The 27,168-nt window shown below is 40.6% G+C and overlaps 2 protein-coding genes across 5 annotated transcripts in view; one reads left to right on the top strand and one right to left on the bottom strand.

Annotated features, from left to right (window-relative positions):
- LOC124123945 (protein unc-13 homolog B-like) overlaps positions 1-14,940 on the top strand; it is a 212,886-nt gene extending 197,946 nt beyond the window's left edge. For all 4 annotated transcript variants that reach the window (XM_048394578.1, XM_048394571.1, XM_048394596.1 and 1 more), the window contains 4 exons: positions 856-1,102; positions 2,608-2,715; positions 3,159-3,318; positions 3,653-14,940. In XM_048394578.1, the coding sequence (XP_048250535.1) occupies positions 856-1,102; positions 2,608-2,715; positions 3,159-3,318; positions 3,653-3,938 (801 nt within the window). In that variant the 3' untranslated portion in view covers positions 3,939-14,940. The remainder of the gene's footprint in view (positions 1-855; positions 1,103-2,607; positions 2,716-3,158; positions 3,319-3,652) is intronic.
- A 3,378-nt stretch (positions 14,941-18,318) lies between these two features.
- LOC124123949 (DET1- and DDB1-associated protein 1-like) lies at positions 18,319-27,155 on the bottom strand. Its single transcript, XM_046487157.2, has 5 exons — positions 27,115-27,155; positions 26,892-26,972; positions 24,286-24,337; positions 23,797-23,858; positions 18,319-22,930 (listed from the first exon to the last, which is right to left on the bottom strand). Exons 1-5 carry the CDS (start codon positions 27,115-27,117, stop codon positions 22,826-22,828), a joined length of 303 nt encoding a protein of 100 aa, XP_046343113.1. The 5' UTR covers positions 27,118-27,155; the 3' UTR covers positions 18,319-22,825.
- Between the last annotated feature and the right edge of the window lie 13 nt (positions 27,156-27,168).

The raw sequence follows: 27,168 nt of genomic DNA, 5'->3' as shown, positions 1-27,168 counted from the left end.
CATCCCCTTATTTCAACATCCCCTCATTTCAACATCCCCTTATTTCAACATCCCCTCATTTCAACTTCCTCATTTGAATACCCCCTCATTTCAACATTCCCTCTTTACAACAGTCCTCATGCCATCATTTCAACATTACCTCATTTTAAAATCCCCTCATATCAACATCCCCTCATCTCAACATTCCTTCATTTCAACATTCCCTCATTTCAGCATCCCCTCATTTCAACATTCCTTCATTTCAACATTCCCTCATTTCAACATACCCTCATTTCAACATTCCTTCATTTCAACATTCCCTCATTTCAGCATCCCCTCACTTCAACATTCCTTCATTTCAACATTCCCTCATTTCAACATCCCCTCATTTCAACATTCCTTCATTTCAACATTCCCTCATTTCAACACCCCCTCATTACATAAAGGAAGTCTTCAATACTTAATGTTAGTATGAATGTTATAAACAATATCAATAGGTATTTCAAGATTTTTGTTTGTCGTTTGAACATGTCTTTTAGACCTATGATAAGATGACAATACATGTCTTCCATTTTTAATGTGAGAAAGCAAATTTTTTCCAGTGTTCTGTTTTCTCAGAAACTCAAAATGTGTATAATCTAATATGACAGTCACTTTTTATTGATATTAAAGCACCTATCCCTCCTGGTATATGAAATGTAGCTGAGGTTTTATAAGATTTAGCTAAGAGTCGGATTGAGTGTTCATTTAAATTGTCACAATATCTAAAAGTGAAGGCAACCTCTATTATTGTGTTATTCTGGGACAGTGCTGAGCTTTATATATATGAAGGTGAAAGTGTGTGTTCTCACCAGCCTCTTCTCTGTGCCATCACAGGACATGTCTAAAGAGGCTGAGAAGAACTTGAGTCCGAAGCAGTGTGCAGTGCTGGATATGGCCCTGGACACGATCAAGCAGTATTACCATGCCAGTGGGCAGGGACTGAAGAAGACCTTCCTGGACAAGAGTCCAGAGTTACAGTCTCTGCGATACGCACTGTCTCTGTACACACAGACCACAGATACCCTCATAAAGACCTTCGTCAGCACACAGACGCAGCAAGGTCATTTTCAGATACACCCAGGTGCCATATTTAAGTTCACAATATGGCCGCCGTATAAACTGCATTGCGTGAGCGCAGAGGAACAAACCTAAATAACATGAAAATGAAGTTTACTACTTACCTGAAATTTTCAGTATTTTGTTATGCAGCCATTTGCCAAAAGTAAATGTGTCATTCTCTTTGGTAACCTGGGATATAGAGATTTTATGTACTGTTGAGTCAATGAGGTCCTGTTTGGTTTTAATTCATGGAACTGTCCCTGCACCCTTATTTTTTAGAGTTCTCACCACGTTTTCTATGATATTACAGTCTGGAGACTGTGGGGGCCAAACATAGTCTGATTATACTTGTCATGTTTCCACTGGGTTGTCTGTCTAGAAACATGTACAGGGCAAGTATCATCTTAAAAAATGTTACCTCTGTCAGCTGGAATTTTGGCAATAACTGGCCATAAGTTGGCTTCTATTATATGTATATACTTTGTAGAGTTTATGTGACCATCCACAGCTACAAGGGTACCAACACCTTCAAAACAGCCCCAAAACATAACACTCCGATTGGGAGCGTGTTTGTCTTTGTACACTCCAAGACATCTCGGCTTACACTTTTCTTCATTAGTTTTCCAAACATAAACTTTCTAATCTTTTCCTACTGCAACCTGAGTATAATCTGAAAATCTAACTTTGGTCCAATGTTGATTGACAGTCCAGTGTAGATGGGATCTGGCAAAGGTCCTCTGCTTGAACCGATTTTGAGAGGAAATGGTTGTTTTCTTCTTAACTATTTGTCTATGGTAACAATTTTCATGTAAACGCCTTTGTATTGTCCCCTTTGATAGTGTTACTTGTGATGACGGGTTAAATAGTTAGGAAATAACCTTAAAAGACTTCCTTCTGTTACACTTTTCAAGTTTCAACAATGACCATGTGTTGCTATGTGTTGATTTTCTCCTTCGAACAATTCTAGGAAGGTTTTTAGTATCTTCTCTTTGAACATCTCTTAATAAATTACGAACAGTAAACCTGTTTATCCCAGTAATTTTACACATTTCACAACCACTTTTGCCTTCAGATTTCAAATTTATGATAAGTTGGTTCTGGTAAGGGGTCAGATCATTGCCTCTTGCCCCCATATCACTGAAGCAGACGTCATAACTAGTAAATGAAAGTTATTTCCCCTGTGTTGACAAAATTTAATGGGTAATATAGCAATTTTGCACCCCCTAAAATTTTATCTCAACATATTGCCTCTAGGACCAAATATATACTGTCAGATGTCATTAATAGACCCCCAGTTTAACTATGGCGGCCATTTTGTGAACTTTAATATGGCACATGAGTGGATGTCAAAGAAGTGCCATATAAAGATATTGTCGGTTTGAGATTGTAGTATGATGTTCACATTTTTTTAATATTTAAGCTATATGTTTTTTGTCACCATCATGCGAAGTGGAACTCTCCACCAGTAGTGCCAGGTGTATCTGCCTATGTGTGACAAGTTTTCATAGTTTTCGTTCTATGTTGCAGTGTCCTTCTCAGACCAGCCAGGCGTGGCAGATCCAGTGGGGGAGGTATCTGTCCAGGTCGACCTCTTCACTCATCCAGGGACAGGTGAACACAAGGTCACTGTGAAAGGTCAGTAAACAATAGAAGCGTGTTGCCACAATACATTAATGTTCTTGTTTAGTAATGATGACCGAGTTTTGTTTCTTTGTTTGTTTATTTGTTGTTTAATGCCGCACTCAGCTCTTCCAACTATATGACGGCAGTCTGTATATAATCGAGTCTGGACTAGACAATCCAGTGATTGACATCATGAGCATCGATCTATGTAATTGGGATACGATGACATGCATCAACCAAGTCAGTGAGCCTGACCACCTGATCCCGTTAGTCACCTCTTATGACAAGCATAGGCGCCTTTTATGGCAAGCATGGGTTGCTGAAGACCTATTCTACCCCGTAATCTCTTAAGTAGGTCCAATGTACATACATTTGAGTATACTTGAGTATATATGTGTGATGACTAGATTAGTTCTAGATCAACAGAAAGCCATGGCCTGTCTCTTCCATTTTAGTTGTGGCAGCCAATGATCTGAAATGGCAGACAACAGGAATGTTTCGGCCATTTGTTGAGGTTCATCTTATTGGTCCACACCTCAGTGATAAGAAACGGAAGCACTCAACCAAATCCAAGAGTAACAACTGGTCACCCAAATATAATGAAACCTTCCACTTGTAAGTATCATCAACATCAAAGTGACATCCTATCATCACTCAAATATCATGAAACCTTCCATTTATACATAACATCATGGTCAACCAAATCTAGTGCAACTTTCTGTTTGTAAATAACATGTTCACGTCCAAATCGAGTGAACCTTCAGTTTGTAAATAACATCATGTTCACGTTCTATGGTCAGCCAAATCTAGTGAAACTTTCTGTTTGTAATAAATGTAATAAATAAAAAAGCCCCATTTAGTCAAATCTGGAAAAAGCATAGAAAGACATACGACAAAAGTATTGATAGTAGCAACTTATCAAATGAGTGCTCTGTTTCTTATTCTTCAGTATTCTTGGTAACGAGGATGAACCTGATGCCTATGAGCTGCACATTTGTGTGAAGGACTACTGCTTTGCCCGTGAGGACCGACTGATTGGGGTGGCGGTGATGCAATTGCGAGACATCGTGGAACAGGGCAGTTGTGCCTGTTGGTGTTCGCTGGGACGCCAGATGCAGCTGAATGAAACAGGATGGACAATATTGCGTATTCTCTCACAACGAACAAATGATGAAGTTGCGAAAGAGTTTGTGAAACTAAAATCAGAATGTCGGCATGCAGAAGAGATGACATGATACCCAATTCGCCCCCATAGGTGAAGGTCATATCTAACTTATAGTCCAAAGCAAAGGGCATATACATTGATTATGCTGAGATGTGTGAAGCCTGCTTCAATATCTGGGTAAGGTCTTGGTCTAGCCTTGTATGTAAAGCATGCAATTATTATATGCTAAAGAAGTACATCAAGGAAAGCATTGACTGGGATCTCCACATTTGGCTTGTCTCTTTTTTTCATCACTCATCCCTTCATGTGGTAGATATAGACTGTAGGTGTAAGAACCAAGTGTAGACTGACTCGGCCCTCCCGCATCTGAATAGTGTCACTCACTGTGATTGGTCATCCTGCATCTGACTAGTATCACTCGTTGTGATTGGTCCTCCTGCTTCTGAATAGTATCACTCACTGTGATTGGTTATCTTGTATCTGGACGACAACTGATGTCTCTCAGTGATTTACCCAGCTGTGTTTGAACTGCCACACACGCAGTGTACATGGCTGTGATTGGCCGAGCTTTATTTCGACTGACACTGTGCCCCCCCCCCTGCTGTGATTGGCCCAGCTGAACTATCCATCGTAGACCATGTGTACAGATGTGTAGGAATTCATCCTTTGTTGTATAAAGAGCTCCAGAATATTTCTGTACATACAATTTGTTTTTCTACAATACTGTAGATGATTGTAAATCTATGTACAAACTGGTTGTTTTTTAAGAGTTTTTTAGAAACAAATCATGCATGCATTTTGATTTGCCAAAGTATGATTGAATTCCTTGAAGGTACTATATTTTTATGTGAATGTATATGGGACAGTGAAATGTGCTTCCACCCCAGGGTGCTTGTGGAGATGCTGGCCATACTTGCAGCAGCATAGGAACCATCAGCCTATATCTCAGTACAGTTTTTATCTGGACAACCATGCAACTGGACAACCATGCAAACTCTTGCATAATGGATATTTTAAAATATACTTAGTTTAGCAATCTATTGGTGGTTTGTTGCCAGATGGATCTATGTATCCAGCTTAATTGTTAAGGCTTTGATTGGCAAGTCTATACTAGATATAACTATGGAAGCTTTGGTCAAGATGAAACAAAGGATCCTTTGGTCAGGATGTAACTAAGGACCCTTGTGTCAGAGGTAACTAAGGACCACTGTGTCAGTTGTAACTAAGGACCACTGTGTTAGATGTAACTAAGGACCACTGTGTCAGATGTAACTAAGGACCACTGTGTTAGATGTAACTAAGGACCACTGTGTCAGATGTAACTAAGGACCACTGTCAGATGTAACTAAGGACCACTGTGTTAGATGTAACTAAGGACCACTGTCAGATGTAACTAAGGACCACTGTCAGATGTAACTAAGGACCACTGTGTCAGATGTAACTAAGGACCACTGTCAGATGTAACTAAGGACCACTGTGTTAGATGTAACTAAGGACCACTGTCAGATGTAACTAAGGACCACTATGTCAGATGTAACTAAGGACCACTGTGTCAGATGTAACTAAGGACCACTGTGTCAGGTGTAACTAAGCATACTTTGATCAAGATGTAACTATAGATACTTTTATCAAGAAGTAACTAAGGATACTTTGATCAAGAAATAATAAAGATACTTTGATCAAGATGTAACTAAGGATACTTTGATCAAGAAGTAGCTAATGATACTTTGATCAAGAAGTAACTAAGGATTCTTTGATCAAGATGTAATTAAAGATACTTTGATCAAGAAGTAACTAAGGATACTTTCATCAAGAAGTAACTAAAGATACTTTGATCAAGATGTAAATAAAGATACTTTGATCAAGAAGTAACTAAGGATACTTTGATCAAGAAGTAACTAAGGATACTTTGATCAAGAAGTTGCTTAGATACTTTGATCAAGATGTAATTAAAGATACTTTGATCAAGAAGTAACTAAGGATACTTTTATCAAGAAGTAACTAAGGATACTTTTATCAAGAAATAATAAAGATACTTTGATCAAGAAGTAACTAAGGATTCTTTGATCAAGATGTAATTAAAGATACTTTGATCAAGAAGTAACTAAGGATTATTTGATCAAGATGTAATTAAAGATACTTTGATCAAGAAGTAACTAAGGATACTTTCATCAAGAAGTAACTAAAGATACTTTGATCAAGATGTAAATAAAGATACTTTGATCAAGAAGTAACTAAGGATACTTTGATCAAGAAGTAACTAAGGATACTTTGATCAAGAAGTTGCTTAAGATACTTTGATCAAGATGTAATTAAAGATACTTTGATCAAGAAGTAACTGAAGATACTTTGATCCTTATGTAATAAAGGATCAAGATGTAACTAAGGATACTTTGTTCAAGATACAACTAAGGATACTTTGATCAAGATGTAACTGAGGACCCTTTAGTTGCAAAGAACCATTCAAACAAACTAAGACTATTTAAATGACCCACAGAGCCAGATTCACATGAAATATTACATGTTATATGTTTGTATCTGTGCAGTGTGAAGGCGTCAATACATACTTGCCTTCCTTCACAATAATTGGCATTCAGAAGGGTAACAGTGAAGTGGATAACACCTATAGCAGCATACTTTGATCCTCAGCAAATATGGCCTTCATCTCCCTGGTGTAGCTGGGCTCTGGTTGCCATGGTCACATTCACTTTGTGTAGTAGGTGGATTCGGTTGTTACAATGTTGTAGATGGGTTCCGTTACATCTCAATCTACCAACATCCAGTGTTCTGTGGAACTTCAGCATGTTCTGAATGTGTCATGTTTAATGTTGGGACAATTATGAATCCTTTGGCACCAAGATTAGTTAGCTGGGGACTGACAATATTATTTTGTAATGGAACTTTGGATAAAGACAAGTTCGTATTTTTTAACAAATGCAAATGTTTTAAACTGGCCCTAGATGACAGATGTTTGTGTTTGCATGCATAATACATAAAGAATACCAGATTTCACCTGGGAGATATTATAAGGATGTATGTTTTGTTATCCACAGTGTTATCCAAAGACTCCCAAGTCCCCTGCATAAGATGGTTAGGCCTACCTGGTACATATGGAAACTCTCAGACATGTTTGGTATATTCATCAAACTTGCCATTGTAACTTCATTTGCCATAAGTTCTTGTCACAATGTATTTTTAATATATACTTGCTACCTGAAACAACTAGAGAAGAACAGTGCCCCCTGCTCCCCCTGCTCCCCATGCGCTGCCTAGTGTGTCAGATAGACTGTAGAAGCAAGTGTTGCATAGTGTTACCTGGTATATAGGTGTAGACAGGTAAAGGCTTGTTTAACGGTCTGCTGATACAACTAAAGCCCTGCCTTACTGCTGTCTAAAGCTTTCTCCTATGGGTTTACCTGTACCACTGTCTACCTGTACCACTGTCTACAGACATCTATAGGTCTACCTGTACCACTGTCTACAAACATCTATAGGTCTACCTGTACCACTGTCTACAGACATCTATAGGTCTACTTGAACCACTGTCTACAGACATCTATAGGTTGACCTGTACCACTCTCTACAGACATCTATAGGTCTACCTGTACCACTCTCTACAAACATCTATAGGTCTACCTGTACCACTGTCTACAAACATCTATAGGTCTACCTGTACTACTGTCTACAGACATCTATAGGTCTACTTGAACCACTGTCTACAGACATCTATAGGTTGACCTGTGCCACTGTCTACAGACATCTATAGATTTACCTGTACCAATTTCTACAGACATCTATAGGTCTACCTGTACCAGTTTCTACAGACATCTATAGGTCTACCTGTACCACTGTCTACAGACATATATAGGTCTACCTGTACCACTGTCTACAGACATCTATAGGTCTACCTGTGCCACTGTCTACAGACATCTATAGGTCTACCTGTACCACTGTCTACAGACATCTATAGGTTGACCTGTGCCACTGTCTACAGACATCTATAGGTCTACTTGACAAACTGTCTACAGACATCTATAGGTCTACCTGTACCACACTCTACAGACATCTAAAGGTTTACCTGTACCACTGTCTACAAACATCTATAGGTCTACCTGTACCACTGTCTACAGACATCTATAGGTTGACCTGTGCCACTGTCTACAGACATCTATAGGTCTACTTGAACCACTGTCTACAGACATCTATAGGTCTACCTGTACCACTGTCTACAGACATCTATAGGTCTACTTGAACCATTGTCTACAGACATCTATAGGTCTACCTGTACCACATGCTACAGACATCTAAAGGTTTACCTGTACCACTGTCTACAAACATCTATAGGTCTACCTGTACCACTGTCTACAGACATCTATAGGTCTACCTGTGCCACTGTCTACAGACATCTATAAGTCTACCTGTACCACTGTCTACAGACATCTATAGGTCTACCTGTGCCACTGTCTACAGACATCTATAAGTCTACCTGTACCACTGTCTACAGACATCTATAAGTCTACCTGTACCACTGTCTACAGACATCTATAGGTTGACCTGTACCACTGTCTACAGACATCTATAGATCTACCTGTACCAATTTCTACAGACATCTATAGGTCTACCTGTACCAGTTTCTACAGACATCTATAGGTCTACCTGTACCACTGTCTACAGACATATATAGGTCTACCTGTACCACTGTCTACATACATCTAAAGGTCTACCTGTGCCACTGTCTACAGACATCTATAAGTCTACCTGTACCACTGTCTACAGACATCTATAAGTCTACCTGTACCACTGTCTACAGACATCTATAGGTTGACCTGTACCACTGTCTACAGACATCTATAGGTCTACCTGTGCCACTGTCTACAGACATCTATAAGTCTACCTGTACCACTGTCTACAGGCATCTATAGGTTGACCTGTACCACTGTCTACAGACATCTATAGGTCTACCTGTACCACTGTCTACAGACATCTATAGGTCTACCTGTACCACACTCTACAGACATCTATAGGTCTACCTGTGCCACTGTCTACAGACATCTATAGGTCTACCTGTACCACACTCTACAGACATCTATAGGTCTACCTGTACCACTATCTACAAACATCTATAGGTCTACCTGTACCACTGTCTACAGACATCTATAGGTCTACCTGTACCACTGTCTACAGACATCTATAGGTCTACTTGAACCACTGTCTACAGACATCTATAGGTCTACCTGTGCCACTGTCTACAGACATATATAGGTCTACCTGTACCACACTCTACAAACATCTATAGGTCTACCTGTACCACTGTCTACAGACATCTATAGGTCTACCTGTACCACTGTCTACAGACATCTATAGGTCTACCTGTACCACTGTCTACAGACATCTATAGGTCAACCTGTACCACTGTCTACAGACATCTATAGGTTGACCTGTACCACTGTCTACAGACATCTATAGGTCTACCTGTACCACTGTCTACAAACATCTATAGGTCTACCTGTACCACTGTCTACAGACATCTATAGGTCTACCTGTACCACTGTCTACAGACATCTATAGGTTGACCTGTACCACTGTCTACAGACATCTATAGGTCTACCTGTACCACTGTCTACAGACATCTGTAGGTCTAAGTGTACCACTGTCTGCAGACCAGGTCTACTGCCTATGTGTACCACTGCCTATAGACAGCTCCTGTAAGGAAGAGACTTTATGGATGTCAGCTTCTTTATTATGAGGAACACTAGCTCCTGTAAGCCCGTCTGTCCCCACAGACAGTTTCCCCAGCCCTACTGTGAACCGGATATATCTTGATAGATATAGATATATAAAGATATATATGTTATCTAGTTATCTCTTGAAAACCTTTAATCAGAGTTACAATGTTTCTTTGCAGTGTTAAATAGTTGAAACTAGCAGACAATAGTCCTGACTATGTGAAGATCCGAGGTGTGATGGCCTTATTGCCTCGTACAACACATGTCGGTGTGCATGAGAGAATTTCATGGTCTTGCGGTGCAAGAGTTCAGTGTACAAAGGTTGTTTTCTACCTGTCACGTTATTCACACATTGTTCCTCATGTGATATCCGTTACCATGACAACAGAAATGATGTGTTCTTGTCAGTTTTCTCTGATCTTGTTCCGAGTTTGACGTAGCATCTTAAAGTAACACATACACTCAGTCCTTGTTAACTTGAAATCTAGCTACCTGACACATCCTATAAGATTATGTAAATTTATAGACCCAGCATAATACTTCCTGACACCATGGCATTACATGGCCTGTCTAACACTACAGATAACAAGATAGAGCTCCATTCCCAGAGCTCAACAGGGACTTGCTTCAGTCTGGGCCCTGTACCACAAAGTGATTGCACAGCTATGACTTGAGTTCTGAGTGTCTTGCCCATGTTTGGTCTAGAAGAAGACTTTGTGCAATACCTGATGCTGGATCAGACTCTGGAGGTAACCATTAACAGCCAGACTTGCATTAATCACCAAATTTTAATTAGGCCATTATTATTTTTAGTATTTGTTAAATCACAGATATATTTTTTTTTAAGTCAGATGTCGAGGGAGGAACTTTAGCCGTTTTTTATTAAACTGGACCACAGAATGCTTTTACAAATTTTACCTGTAGGACAGGAAATTATAAATGAATTTTGCCATCTTTTGTGCAGTCATCTGTTACAAGCTTTGTTTTTTGTTGTTTTTTTCTCAGAAGTTAAAGGGAGTTAATTTAGGACGAAGGACATAACTCTAGATTTATTCAGCAAGGAATTTTGCTGCGACTCATCGACTGAACGATTTGGGGAAATTTTAATGTCAAATTGAACAAAAGTTTTATGGTTTATTTATTTTTAAAGATTGATTAATCTCAAAATAATTTTGCGTGTATGACATGTCAGGGGAAACAAAATAAGAGTAAATTTGGATTGTTATTTTTCTCCAATTTTAAAGAAAATAGTGTCAGCAGATCCATGATACAACAATGAAAAAAAATGGCCTTACATAACACGATTTGTGAGTGCTGTCAATATCCCCAAGCCCAGTCCCATTGAGAAGGTTCACTGGCTGTGTTGCGCCAGTACTACTTCTATTGCAAGGGTCAGACATAGACTGTCGTATGATGTTGGCCACATTACATGGCACATGGGTGTAGATGTATTTATTATCCACGAATGGTACAGTCAGAATTATGGATAATTATTATTTATCGCCTCCATTTTGTTGATTCTGATTCACTTATACGGATAATAACACCATTTTGAGGGATAAATTTTACAATCAAAATATCCAATCAAAATACTATTTAGTCTTTTATAGGGTTGAAGGAGACACCAGTCAGCTGTTGGATCAAGCATGAGAAAACCTGGCCACAACACTTCAGTTCTGTTGTTTTGTTTATAAACATACTATTGTTCAATAATGGTAAAAACTCCATGTATGTTGTTATACTTTTTACAAACATATTTTACGATTGTTTTCAAATCATGCATCCTCCCTGGTCCCACAGCCTTTGAAATTTGCACTAGTCCGCAAGTCCATGTCTACCAAATTGTGCTGAAGACAAGTGAAAATCCAGTGATGAAGCCCCATTAACTAGTCGCATTTGAGGGCTGTAATACTGAACCTGTTCTCACTGCTTGTTTTGCTTCAAATTAAAACTGAAAAAATCCCTAGAAAACCTAGTCAATATTTTGTCTGGTTCAAGCAGGACTATCCACATGTTCTGAGGACTAGTGAAAAAAGGTTCCTACAGTGGTCTGTGTCTTAAAGGCAAATTTCTTAGGCTGTCCAATGTTCATGTTTCACAGTATCATGTTGGCTTCTTGTGTCACATTAAACATCAACTCCACAACTCTGTCCACTCATTTCTCACACGGCTCATCTGGTGGAGCTACCTCTCGTCGGAGGGTACGGCTGTGCCCAGCTCAATCTACAGGTCTCATCCTCATCTTCATCAAGCTCTCCATCAAGTGTTCATGATCAGTCGGGGCGGTCGGGTAGCCTAGTGGTTAAAGCGTTCGCTCGTCACGCCGAAGACCTGGGTCGATTCCTGACATGGGTACAATGTGTGAAGCCCATTTCTGGTGTCCCCCACCGTGATATTGCTGGAATATTGCTAAAAGCGGCGTAAAACCATACTCACTCATTCACTCATGTTCAGTCATCAAAGGGTGGCTCTGACAGGTGTCCATCACAACAGCATAACTTACATCATAAGACACACGCTGTTCAGCATGAGGTTACATTTCAGGTTAATCGGTGTTCCCTTTCTTGTATGGTATTTCACAAGATTGATTAATCAATAAGAGATAAAAATTCAGATAAGATATTTGGATCATATTCCCATGACAGAAATATGAGTCCTTGTTTGGTTTGTGTGAGATTCCTGGACATAGTATTCAAGGACAATTTGGGGACACTGGTTTACCACAGGCACATGACTTGCTGCTTACTGGGTTAGTAGTAACTACAGGTGCCCTGTGTAGACAGGATCCTCTTCACCTGTTTACAGGGGGCACGGGTGGCCCAGTTTTCTAAGGAAAAGCAATTTGCAATGCAGAGTATCGTCCCTTGGATTCGATTCCTGGTTTGCCCCAATTATGTTTCTAGGTTTGTCAGCACCATACCCCTGCCGTGGGTTTCACCAAGGTGGTAAAGGTCTAAGACATGCATCACTTAGGGCTTTCGTCCCACATTAATCTGACACGCCGTGATATAACTGGAATACTGTTCAAAGCAGCCATAAAGAGTACTCACTCACATGTTTATAGGGTTTAGTGAAAACTACAGGTGTCCTGTATAGACAGCATCCTTTTCACCTGTTTACAGTGGGTAGTACTAGCAAGTCATCCAAGGCACCACAACTCGCTTGCAGAGTTGTGTCCCCTTTCGGCATGCACGGAACCCCTGATAATGGATTCGCGCTGATGACGTTTTAGTCACTCAACATCCTATCCATGGTCGTGGTTTTCACCAAAGTGGTAATGTCCAAGACACACATCACTTCCGTCTTTCAACCGCATTAAGCTGACAAGTCATGATATAAAACTGAAATGCTGTTCAGCGGTTAAACCCAACTCACTCACTGACGGTTTCGTTGGTTGGTTGGTTGTTTTTTTTGTTTAACGCCGCACTCAGCAATATTCCAGCTATATGACGGCGGTCTGTAAATAATCGAGTCTGGACCGGACAATCCAGTGATTTATATCATGAGCATCTGACGGTTTAGAGGAGATGGTAGAAACTACAGGTGCCCTGCACAAAGAGGAAGATCCATGGTAGAATAGGTCTTCAGCAACCCATGCTTACCGTAAAAGGCGACTGTGCTTGTCGTAAGAGGCGACTAACGGGATCGGGTGGTCAGGCTCGCTGACTTGGTTAATGCATGTCATCGTTTCCAAATTGCGTGGATCGATGCTCATGATGTCAATCACCGGATTGTCTGGTCCAGACTCGATTATTTACAGACCGCCGTCAGTTAGCTGGAATACTGCTGAGTCAGGCGTTAAACAACAAACAAACAAAGAGTTACCTCTTCAAGGGTGTAGTATATTTATGCCCTGTATCGTCCTTCACATCATGCGATAGCTCTTATTATATATATATCATGAGGGTCACACCAAACAAGACAACAATAACCAAAGCGGGAAATATAATCACTATTTATTGGTCACGAGGGTAGGTGTAATATGCTTAGTTCCAGCTTCCAAATTCCATGGTCACATTCAAGATGTGCAGTTGCGTGCTTCATCCTCTTACTGGTAGCCTAGTGAACAAGAGAAGCACATTCACCTCATTGTTGATGCCACATACTTTCTTTATAAACTTCATTCATTCCATTTGTTACCATTTCCTCACTCTATTTCACCCAGTATGATAATAAATCCGAGTACCTCTTAGATACATACTGACCTGTTGGTTCTAGTCATGACTTGTTAGACAGTATGCAGTAGATCCAGATTCCCAATATTTTGTCTTTACCCTCGGCATGTATATCGTCGGTTACTACAGATTCTTTTCTCAACAATTGCCTCCAAGGTTTCCCCTATTATGTATATAAGTGTAAGATAATGATGTTGCTGGTGGTTTGGGTACAGGATAGGATTTACTGATGTCCAGAAGTTGTTGTTACACCCACTCTGAAAACACCGCATACCATCTTGGTAGAAGCTGCCATCACCAGGCCACTGATCGGGTGAACATTCTTCATTATGGCACAAATGTCAACAGGGATTGGGCAGTCAGACGACTCATCTGTCAATAATGGTTGGTGTTCTCGACTGACGTGCAGCAGAAATAGTGCTGAATACTTCCCAAGGGGCCGACTATTTCATATTCTTGGCGTGTCTGAAATTTGTTTCAAGAAAAAGATCATTTGTTCCGGAAAATATGAGAAACAATAACTTTACCCCAAGTTTTACGAATTAAACAATTGTTCACTTGATGTCCTGGAAAAAAATATTTTCTGAAAAAGAATTTGTTCGGCTTCTCCTTTCAGGGAAATATAATCTATGGTTTGATGCAGTGACCATACAGCTATCTCTTAAACATCACCCCCTCCCTCTCCGCCCCCCTCCTACCCCCAGAATACGAAACGGTCAGTCCCTTATTACAGCACAGATGGGGTAGTCTCACGACTTGAAGGTCAGCAGTTGGGTTGATGCCGGCTTGACATATTTGTCATGCAACAAAGTAATACACCAGTGACAGCTGTGATGACCACGATTGGCTTTTTAGAGACGCTCATTCAGTGGTTCGTAAATATGACACCGACATTTGATAATTATCTGGTCCTGAAACGAAATGTTAGAAAATAATTGAGGCTTGATGAATTGTTTAATTGAACTGGAACAATTAGAACCTTACTCATATTGGAGAATAATAGAAGGTAGATGAAACGATGCACAGATTGTGTTAGTTTGATTGTTAGTGTGTGTCCCCGGTGCCTACTTGGTTGTGGATCACACTTGCTGCCGTTCCCATTGACTGTTTCACTTTATCTGTGACGTCCCCCTGGACAACATGGACAACATTAAACTTTGATATAATACCATCTGTTGTGTCTGGTTTTATTTTAAAGCAATGAACACAAGTAAAATTGAACCTGTTGAAACGGAAATTCACCAAATGTCATGTGATTGTTAACAGCCAGCTTAAGCAATGTCATGATTCATCGCAGAGGAGTGAAATCGTGGCACCACTAGACACTGTAAGTTGTAGCAGGGTCAAGAGGGGTACATGGTTTTATGCGTCCCTCGTTAAGCCCCCTCTACACAGGGCTGCGACCTTTGTGCCACCTTTGAGCGATCAAAAACTGGCCAGGACGTTCAATGATCGCCTAAACCCAGAAAATTGTGTTTCTATGTAACTGCTCCAGGAGTTGTTCAGCAGTAACTGCTCGAGTTGTTCAGCGTCTGCAACCACAATAAAACACTGCAGGTACATGCCCTCTATTTATAGGCAGGCTGAGGAGGCACTACAGGTAGCTCAAAGGAGGCAGAAGCATTGCCATGGTGTCTCAGGGTTGCCGTCATCGCCGAATTGAGGCACGGCGGTCGCCACAGTCATCGTTCAATGCACGCTGTTGGTCGCCCAAAGGAGGCACAAGGGAGGCAGAAGCATCACCCAGATTGACGGGAAAAATTACCTGTCGACAATTGGGCGACCACTGTGCCTTCATTCTGCAACAACGGCAATGCTAGTGCCTCCCTTCTGCCTCCTTTGAGCCACCTTTGAACAACCAATCTCCTCGGCGACCTTTGTGCGACTGTTTTGAACATGTTCAAAAATTCACGGCGACCATGGCGTCCATGGCGATGTCTGAAAATCCCGTGTACCACCTTGGAACGACCTAGGCAACCATTCTGCCTCCTTTGAGCCTCCAACGACGACCTGGCAAATTTTATGGTCGCACACTGGAGGCACGAAGGTCGCCATCCTGTGTAAAGGCCCCATTAGGTCTTATACCACGAGCCGATTCTATTCCTCGCTCAGAAATTTATTCCCCTCCAAAGCGGGATATTTTATCAAGATCACATGGAGCAATCAGGTCTTATCATTCTGACATGGAGATATGATAAATGCCTATCCAGCATTGAACAGACACTGGTAACTGGTTCATTTTATCGAAGCAAGGAAGTATAAATTTATGCTTGGAAACAATCGTTGATGTGGATAATACATTAAGTTTATTTACATGACGATACAGCGAGACATGAATTATCATAGCGTGAACCGTTGTATGTGCACCATGAGAACAAAAACATTAACAGTGACTAAGCAATCATTTCAGTTTATAATCCTTCCATTCCATTCATTTTCAACGTGTGATTCTTGTAACATTATTTTACAACGACTGCCTCAGAGATGTCAGTTAGCGCAGCAGATCTGTAACTTCAAAGAGTCATTCATCTGTGTAACTGGTATCTATTTTATTAGTACATGCGCAACAAAAGCTGTTCATCTACGTTCCTGAATACCCAAAAACTTTCCACAAGAAAAGTATCATGAACCATTTGGACTTTATATGTAAGGCAATCCTCACCAATATCTATATTAATTTGTGATCCCTGATGTCTAATGCAGTACAACAGAGTAGGTGCAGACTAATGTGGACATCTACTTTCTGAATGAAACTATTTACAAGTCATATCATGAGTGAATGACCATGACTAAAGTGACCTTGACATTAGATAAACCATGACACATGCACAGGTGAGGACGAGGTTATTCATAGTTTATCTTAAATGCTTGGAAAATACCTTTCTTTGTCATCAATAAACCCAAATTTCCCGAGGTTTGAGCCTGTTTCATAATGTGACCTTGACCTTGTACAAAAGTTGACATTAGGGAGACACAAGCTGTACCTTGTTCAGAGGTCTACTGAATTACATTGACCTTCAAAAGTAACCAAATCGTGTGTAACATTTGTTTGTTGTTTAACATCCCACTCAGCAATATTCCAGCTATATGGCTGCAGTCTGTAAATAATCAAGTCTGGACCAGACAATCCAGTGCTTGACATCATGAGCATCGATCAACGCAATTGGGATATGATGACATGCATCAACCAAGTCAGCGACCCTGACTACCCGATCCCGTTAGTCGCCTTTTTACAGCAAGCATGAGTTGCTGAAGACCTATACTACCCTTGATCTTTACATGTCTGAGATGTGACATGAATTCATACCATCAATATGTTACTACCAGATCGGGGCATGAGGCATTTGACACATTGTCTTTCAGAAGACTTCTTTATGAACTGGGGGCGGTCGGGTAGCCTAGTGGTTAATGTGTTCCCTCGTCACGCCGAAGACCCGGGTTCGAGTCCCGACACGGGTACAATGTGTGAAGCCCATTTCTGGTGTCCCCCGCCGTGATATTGCTAAAAGCATCGTAAAACCATACTCACTCACTCACTCACTCACTCACTCACTTTATGAACTGTCAGCTAAAAAGATTAATTGTTCTGAGCACATTATTGTATTTGTTCAAGAGACTTATTTGAAGCAACTCAATGAACATTTAATCCTGTATCCTACCCTACTTGCACAGAAGGTAGAAAGGTTTTGGTTTGGTTTGTTGTTTAACACCACACTCAGCAATATTCCAGCTATATGACGGTGGTCTGTGTAAATAATGGAGACCAGACAATCCAGTGATAAATATCATGAGCATTGATCCTTGCAATTGGGATCAATGACATTCATCAACCAAGTCAGCGAGTCTGATCAAGGAAGAAAGGACAAGGTATGATGGCCACTTTGGGCTATGGAATATGCATACTTTAAGAAATTAGGAAAACCTTTACAAAACACTACATATTTATCAGATGTGTGCATATGAATGAGAATTTAACAGTTCATGTTTTGAACTAATGACAACACTACATGCATAGATAAGGCTAACGTGTCAAAAAGGCCAAAGTTCAGGAAGCCTTTTTTTAATATGTATTTAAATCGAGCAAGTCCTTAACCTAAGCTAATATTCTTTAAGCAATAATCAGTCTCACTCACCCTGAGAATGGTCCACTGATACGATTATTACAGATATATTCAACAAACTGACTTTCATCATTGTGTATAATAATTGATTACTTGTATATATGGGCGGTGGGGTAGCCTAGTGGTTTAAGCGTTCACTCATCATGCCACCGACCCGGGTTCGATTCCCAACATGGGTACAATATGTGAAACAAACAAACAAACAAACAAACAAACAAACAAACAAACACACAAACACACACACACACTATTGCTAAAAGCGGCATAAAACCAGGTCCTTTCCAATGTGCAAAAAAAACTGTATATGGCCACTGACAGCCAAACAAATGTCTACTTTGGCTCATGTACTAACATGGGTAGTATCCAGTATTGTGTAGTCTTTCATTGTTTACTTGTGTACAATCAACAAGATGACAAACACATTCCCATCTTACAGAGAGTTTTAATGGTGACAGAGACAGCACAATACAAGTAAATGAAAGAATTTACATATGATTACAATACAAATCGCATGTTTCTGGCAGAAATGAAATTTAACAAATTGTAAGCAATCATAACAGTAACTGATAGACCGAACAATGTGAATATATATATACATGGCCAATCAATGTCTGATCCAATGAACACATCGTTCTAATTTCCTGGATGGGTGACAGTAGACTTGGCCTAAAGGCTTCACATTCGACATGTGCCACTGATTATAGAGTTATTGGATGAGGTTGTGGTGCTCTGACAGACAACCTTCAATGGGAAGGAAGCAACTGACAAGAGATTCTTGAATGGGCTTGATCAGGATGGGGAGCCAATGCTGTGAGAGACAGGTTCCAAGGGGAATGGACCCTTTACTGAAAGAGCCTATGATAAGAGAGTTCAATAGAATGGGAGTAACCAGTGACAGGCTTGAATAGGTTGTCAGCAACTGAAGAGAGAACAGCTTCATCAGGGAAGGTGATATGTTCTGGATCTGCTGTCCATGGTCAGGTTTAGCAACCTATTTCCCTGGTGGTCAATCCTCAAATTTAGTTAGATAAATGTGGCCAGAATCAATATGATTCTGGTAGATGAGCTTCAGCTAAGCACATGCTTGTTCAATATCAGTTGTGTAAAAAGTGAATGTGAAAGGATCTTTTTGACCAGTATTGGCATCAGCAGGCCCTCATTCAAACTGGATATTTTGACTCTAGTAGGCTCCTATGTGACTGGCACAAGGGAATCAGAAGGCTCTCATTTAACTGGAATAAAGACATCAAAAAGGTTCCCCCTGACTGGAATACAGTGAGTGAGTATGGTTTTACGCCACTTTTAGCAATATAGGCCCACATTGACTGGTATACAGACATGGCAATCCCTCATTGACTGGTATACAGACACCAACAGGCTCTCATTGACTGGTATACAGACACCAACAGGCTCTCATTGACTGGTATACAGACATCAGCAGGCCCTCATTGACTGGTATACAGACATCAGCAGGCCCTCATTGACTGGTATACAGACACCAGCAGGCTCTCATTGACTGGTATACAGACACCAGCAGGCTCTCATTGACTGGGATACAGACACCAGCAGGCCCTCATTGACTGGTATACAGACACCAGCAGGCTCTCATTGACTGGTATACAGACATCAGCAGACTCTCATTGACTGGTATACAGACACCAGCAGGCCCTCATTGACTGGTATAGACACCAGCAGGCCCACATTGACTGGTATACAGACACCAGCAAGCCCTCATTGACTGGTATCCAGACACCAGCAAGCCCTCATTGACTGGTATACAGACATCAGCAGACTCTCATTGACTGGTATACAGACACCAGCAGGCCCTCATTGACTGGTATACAGACACCAGCAGGCCCACATTGACTGGTATACAGACACCAGCAGGCCCTCATTGACTGGTATACAGACACCAGCAGGCTCTCATTGACTGGTATACAGACACCAGCAGGCTCTCATTGACTGGGATACAGACACCAGCAATCCCTCATTGACTGGTATACAGACACCAGCAGGCCCACATTGACTGGTATACAGACACCAGCAAGCCCTCATTGACTGGTATACAGACATCAGCAGGCCCTCATTGACTGGTATACAGACACCAGCAGGCTCTCATTGACTGGTATACAGACATCAGCAGACTCTCATTGACTGGTATACAGACACCAGCAGGCCCTCATTGACTGGTATAGACACCAGCAGGCCCACATTGACTGGTATACAGACACCAGCAAGCCCTCATTGACTGGTATCCAGACACCAGCAAGCCCTCATTGACTGGTATACAGACATCAGCAGACTCTCATTGACTGGTATACAGACATCAGCAGACTCTCATTGACTGGTATACAGACACCAGCAGGCCCTCATTGACTGGTATAGACACCAGCAGGCCCACATTGACTGGTATACAGACACCAGCAAGCCCTCATTGACTGGTATCCAGACACCAGCAAGCCCTCATTGACTGGTATACAGACATCAGCAGACTCTCATTGACTGGTATACAGACACCAGCAGGCCCTCATTGACTGGTATACAGACACCAGCAGGCCCACATTGACTGGTATACAGACACCAGCAGGCCCTCATTGACTGGTATACAGACACCAGCAATCCCTCATTGACTGGTATACAGACACCAGCAGGCTCTCATTGACTGGTATACAGACATCAGCAGGCCCTCATTGACTGGTATACAGACACCAGCAGGCCCACATTGACTGGTATACAGACACCAGCAGGCCCTCATTGACTGGTATACAGACATCAGCAGACTCTCATTGACTGGTATACAGACATCAGCAAGCCCTCATTGACTGGTATACAGACATCAGCAGACTCTCATTGACTGGTATACAGACACCAGCAGGCTCTCATTGACTGGTATACAGACACCAGCAGGCCCACATTGACTGGTATACAGACATCAGCAGGCCCTCATTGACTGGTATACAGACACCAGCAGGCCCTCATTGACTGGTATACAGACACCAGCAGGCTCTCATTGACTGGTATACAGACACCAGCAGGCCCACATTGACTGGGATACAGACACCAGCAATCCCTCATTGACTGGTATACAGACACCAGCAAGCCCTCATTGACTGGTATACAGACATGGCAATCCCCCATTGACTGGTATACAGACACCAGCAGGCCCTCATTGACTGGTATACAGACACCAGCAGGCTCTCATTGACTGGTATACAGACATGGCAATCCCCCATTGACTGGTATACAGACACCAGCAGGCCCTCATTGACTGGTATACAGACACCAACAGGCCCACATTGACTGGTATACAGACATGGCAATCCCCCATTGACTGGTATACAGACACCAGCAATCCCTCATTGACTGGTATACAGACACCAGCAATCCCTCATTGACTGGTATACAGACACCAGCAATCCCTCATTGACTGGTATACAGACACCAGCAATCCCTCATTGACTGGTATACAGACACCAGCAATCCCTCATTGACTGGTATACAGACATGGCAATCCCTCATTGACTGGTATACAGACACCAGCAGGCTCTCATTGACTGGTATACAGACACCAGCAGGCCCACATTGACTGGTATACAGACACCAACAGGCTCTCATTGACTGGTCAAAGAACGTGAGGTCACTGACATCATGAACTGTCATAGATCACTTATGTACTTATGTACTTACTACACAATTTGGGCTGGGATAGAATAGATATTTAGGATGAGGCTACCTCCAAACAGATTGGAACAGATTTCCTGTGGTCATAATCCAAGTTCCTGATCAAGTAACATTGGGGTTGGAATGAGATAGGGGCTGCTTGTTGCTACCTCCTGATAAATGCTACAACAGACAGCTAGTTGATAACACTGGTGGGAATTGTTATTCTACATGTTGCCATGCTTTGTAACATACAATGTTCATGTTCCTGGTCTAAAACAAACATCTGTTACAGGACAAATAATACAGAATTAATATGTACAAAGAAAATATATACAAAGATATTTACAATGAAAATCATAATAAGAGCCAGTACACATTAATATTCCTCAGTCAAGGTTTTATTTTCACCACACTATCATTAAACAAATGAAAGAATCCCTGACATTCGCCATGAGGTTGCTCCATCCAACAAGCGGAACACATTTAGTCTCGCAAACTCAGATCTCAGAGGTCTGGGGTAAATGAATAACATACATATCACCCTGTTTTCAGCAACAATTATGTTAGGAGGTATAACTTTCTGGTTGATTTTTAAATTTGATATAAAAATTGACCGGCTTTGACTATTTATATTTCAACAGCCAAACACAAAGCTTAACTCATTGCAGGTTCGTGTTCTGCAAAATTAACTTTAAAAACTTTATGTAAAACTGATGACATGCATCTTGAGAAACCGTATACAATTCTTGCTGATTATATAGGGATCTCACATTACCACGAATGCAATACACCAACATGTTGCCAGTATGGCAGCTTCAGACAGAAAAGAGACCAAGTGGGGTATTTGTCAGCACTACAAAGAAAGAAGAATGGCGCAACTTTGAAGCAATAAGATCAGGTAAAAACAGCTCATGCTGAACTCCATTCAACATTCACTTAAATCCTGTCCAAACCTGCCAGATCCTATACACTCACTGCTTAATTAAAATGTTCTGGTGGAGCTCCAGACTTTTTAACTTCCATGTCCATGTGACATCAAACACTTGTCCCCCACTCAACTAAACATCATCAAATACACAACACTATGGCAACTTCCTGCTGCCATCTTAATGCCCAGTATGCCTGACCAGTCATTACTGTAACAGGCATATTTCAATACAACTTCCCAAAAATCCATCTTCCGACACAGACAACCGACAGTGTTTGCTCCACGAGGCAGTGCTGAGAACATTGATGTGTTGCAGTTGTCCTACCACACATACACAGGCAGCACTAGGAGTTGTCATCAGTGGATGATAACCGTGGCATCTTACTGGGAGAGTTGCCCTCTGGGGTCTCAAGACTGGCCCTGGTAGAGTCTCTCTTCTTGCTGGCATTCTGGAAAATACATAACTCTGTAGACCTACCCAAGTGTAATCACAGCCATATTGAAAATAATTCATCCAGTACTAAAATTGTTGTATCCCCAACAGAGAACACACAAAATCTCAAAAGTCACAGCCTTTATCATTCTTATATGCTCTACTTGTACTTCTCTAGACTAGGTTTTCTTCAAACTTCTCTCACATCATCACATCCACTAATCCAGTCTATAACCCTATCTCTTCCTCTCTCTACTGACCCCTATCTTATTCTGTCACCACTAATCAAGACTATAAATCTATCTCTTCCTCTCTCTGCTGACCCCTATCTTAATCTGTCTCCACTAATCCAGGCTATAACCCTATCTCTTCTTCTCTCTACTGACCACTATCTTATCCTGTCTTCACTAATCCAGGCTATAACCCTACCTCTTCTTCTCTCTCCTGACCACTATCTTATCATGTCTCCACTAATTCAGACTATAACCCTATCTCTTCCTCTCTCTACTGAACCCTAGCTTATTCTGTCTCCACTAATCCAGACTATAACCTTATCTCTTCTTCTCTCTCCTGACCACTATCTTATTCTGTCTCCTCTAAACCAGGCTATAACTCTACCTCTTCCTCTCTCAACCATCTGCCCTAGTACTGCTTCCGCTGTTAACTTACTGTCTCTTAACTTTGATATATTGATAACGTTTCATAATACCATAACTTGTTCTCACCTCTTAACATCTGAAAAAATTCTTATGCAATGTGAAATGTGAGCACACGCATGATCCTTGTCTGTACCAGTCATACCCCAGTCTGTCCCTACTGACCTCACTCCTATCTCGGATGATCCATAGCCTAACCCTGTCTTTATACTTGAATGTGACATACCTTCTTATCCCACTGTTGGTGAAGATAGCGGAGGAGGATGTTGGTCTTCTCCGTTGTGATCACTGAAATTAACATAACATCTTCTCAGTGGTATCGACATGACAAAGAGAGGAAGATAATGAACTGGAATAGATGAACAATATGTATACATGCTTAAACTTTTGAGTCATTGAGCATAAAAATATATATCAAGTTTTTCCAAGACAAATGTAATTTTCAAGTATGAAGCAGCAGTGTAGATTGTATTTGTAAATTCACACACAACCATGAAAAAGGTAAACTCTAACAATACATCTTCAAATAATTAGATGCATGCATATCAGTTCTCATCATGCTAATGGCTTTGACAGCATGACCACGATGACTTCACTTAACTTACTGACTGAAAACTTCTGCTGGAACCAGTAATGTTTATTGTGTCAAAGCCTGCGCAAATTCCACAAATGGATACATGTGATTTGTTCTTGAAAGCCAGCAGAAGCAGCTTACCTTGCTCAGAGGGATAGTCTTTGGTTGAGATGTACACGGTAGGTCTACCAATCTACGGAAAAATCACACAAGAAAAGGTAATAAATATGTATGTTTGTGGTGCCACCGAAAATTATCACGAATTAAATACAGGGATCCAACACCAGCAACTAGTTACCCATTTTCACTAGTTAAAGCCAAAAGAAATAATACTTGTTTCAGGTAACATGGATCCAAGAGATAATTCGGTAGGTAGAGTTTTTATCATTTAATATTTATCTTAATAATGTTTAGCACAGACGGCTTGTTCAGAAATTATGTTGGTTGCAATGTTTTGCAATGTCCAAATAGCTTCAAGGATGATAATATGTGGAAACATCCGACTTTCTTCCCAAATGTACAACATGAGTTTCTTGACATGTTTCACAACTGGTCATATTTAGCCCAAACAGACATACCAAGAGCTAGAACTTAACCTGATCCTGATGTCAATACTGTTTGAATCAATTGATTTAATAAATGATTGCTTTCTGTGATCAATTATTTTCCTAGTATACATGTGCTAAGTTCATCTTAGTGGATTTGTGGCAGACATCAAAGTTAAGTAAAACATGTAATAAGTATACGGTGACAAAGCCTTTTGCTTGGTTCTGCATTCCGTTTCTGAATTATCCATGTAAACAGCCCTTGGCTGGCAAATTGGGAAAAATAATTATTTTGGGTTTGAAATTGGGATTTCTTTTCATAGACTAAATGTTAGTCTAGGTATATAGCTAAGCCAAATGAATTAATGTTGTAATTTTCACTAAACTACAACAATGATTTCGACAGTACATAGTTTATTCCACAATGTTCTTGTTTTCGACAGTACATAGCTTATTCCACAATGTTCTTGATTTCGACAGTACATAGTTTATCCCACAATGTTCTTGTTTTCGACATTACTTAACATTGCATTCAATGCAAGAATGCTTAAATTAGGCATTGGGTGTTCATAAATAATGCATGAAATAATTTCACACATGTAGTTCATCCATGATTCAATTCTCAAACAAAACCAAAGAGGTCTGCTCAGCGAAGCCAACAACCCAAGTGCTGCGTTTAATATCTCACATGGGCCATGTCTTAATTAGGGTCAAATTTATGAGAAAGCTCCAGATATTTTCTTACAGAATACTAACTGCCAGCCTGATTAGATTAGAGATGAGGTGAACTGGGGTTTAATGTCCCGCCCAAGATTATTGCACTAACATAGCAACATGCATGCACACGTGTGTGTTTGTGGCTGCTTGTAGTCTGGATTAATGCCAATTTTATAGTGTTAGCCTACTGAGATACCTTGCCACAGTTTGTCATGAATAGGCAGGAATTCTGAAGTTACATTTTGGCTGGACTAACAGTCCATGCATAGTCCAATCAAAATTGGGCTTGGAACTAGACATCTGGTTCGTAAATAACAATTTCAACGTGCAGAGTTTGATCGACTGCAGGATTTGCAAAGCATGTCTATCGTCAACTTGGCGTTGACAAATATTTTCCAAATACTTTCATGTTTTTAGTCAAGGTCCCCAAAAGAGTTGATGCACTTCGCGAGAAAAGGCCTGATTTATTACAATACAGATTTTGATTATCGATCAGATCATGTTTGAAGCAAATGCAAGTGATGTGAGATGTGGAATCTGATTGGTCTGTACGAGGGACATAACTCGTAATAGTCATTGGTGGGCTATGATCAGGCACAAATTCCAGCCTAGTTTGTTAGGGTGGAAACTTAGTAGCCACCCTGTACCTCTGCCACATTGCCACATCTTACAAAGTCCATTCAAAATATTTCAGAATGCACATGCTCTTAAATCTACACAATTAGATAAATATATGTCATAAAATGTTTAAGTTAACATGAAAAACTATATATATATTTGTATTTGCATATTTATCCCTTGTCAACATTGGTTGTCTTGCTCCACATGTTGTCATCAAAGCACTTCGGAGAGCTAGCAAATACAGTCACTTTGATATGTAAAGCTATACTGTCATGTACCTCACTGTCGCAGTTGTAATATCATATCTACATAATTATGCAAAACAATACGTAAAGAGTACTGATAGCCTTGCATCGGTTTATTGGCTATTGTTTGTAGACAATGCTACAGAACAACTAGTCAACGTACTGGCCCCTTAAGGCAGTTAGTAACATCAGAATGGCAATGACTTAATTGTTAAACATGTCTTGTCCTGGACAATAGACAATCATCCTGGACAGTTTTTAGTAGTAACATTCATCATGGATGATGGCAGAATGTTGTGTTTACAAACCCATGAAGTATTGATGCCGCTACTGTCTATAGCTGAGTCTAAACTGGCTAGAAAAATTGTGAATTCGAAAGGTGCTCCAAGAGCTGTTAATGATGATATCTTAAAAAGTATTTCCTGGCAACTTCCATTCTTATTCTTTTCTTGTGGACCATTTTTAGCGAAGTGACTTGTACCGTACCGTTCTCCAGTAGCATTGAAACAGCGAGACGTTAAGCATGCGGAATGCTGCACAAGAAACATAGTATAGTGCATGTTAACTTACATCTAAACTATAGTAAGAAACTGTACAGAATTCTAATGTTCATACATACGCTGGTTTTGCACCCCGAATCAGTATGGAATTTAGCAAAATTACTCTCATTGTAGGATGGGAGACCTTTCAAAAAGTCCGCCTGCAAACAAACATAGTATACAGTGAAATATTGATCAAAGTACATTAAGCAGCATGACAAATAATTTAATGAATATTACAATCAACTGGTATCAACTACACGCAAATTTGATTTTGACAGTTAAATCAGCTTGCCTACCCACCATTTTGGCCAAAAACTTCCTGTCCAATCGCGCATGCGCAACCGGAAAACATTT

Source organism: Haliotis rufescens, unplaced genomic scaffold (genome assembly GCF_023055435.1).
Source record: "Haliotis rufescens isolate VD_foot unplaced genomic scaffold, xgHalRufe1.0.p SCAF_1, whole genome shotgun sequence".
Lineage (NCBI taxonomy): Eukaryota > Metazoa > Mollusca > Gastropoda > Lepetellida > Haliotidae > Haliotis > Haliotis rufescens.
This window is presented reverse-complemented; position numbering and strand designations above follow the sequence as displayed.

Bases quoted from the DNA above. Each gene is read 5' to 3' on its own strand.
- LOC124123949 (XM_046487157.2), bottom strand. The intron at 24,338-26,891 runs GTATGTATGAAC...ATTTTTCCGTAG, and splicing joins ATTCGGGGTGCAAAACCAGC to ATTGGTAGACCTACCGTGTA. The intron at 22,931-23,796 runs GTATGTCACATT...TGTATTTTCCAG, and splicing joins ACCAACAGTGGGATAAGAAG to AATGCCAGCAAGAAGAGAGA.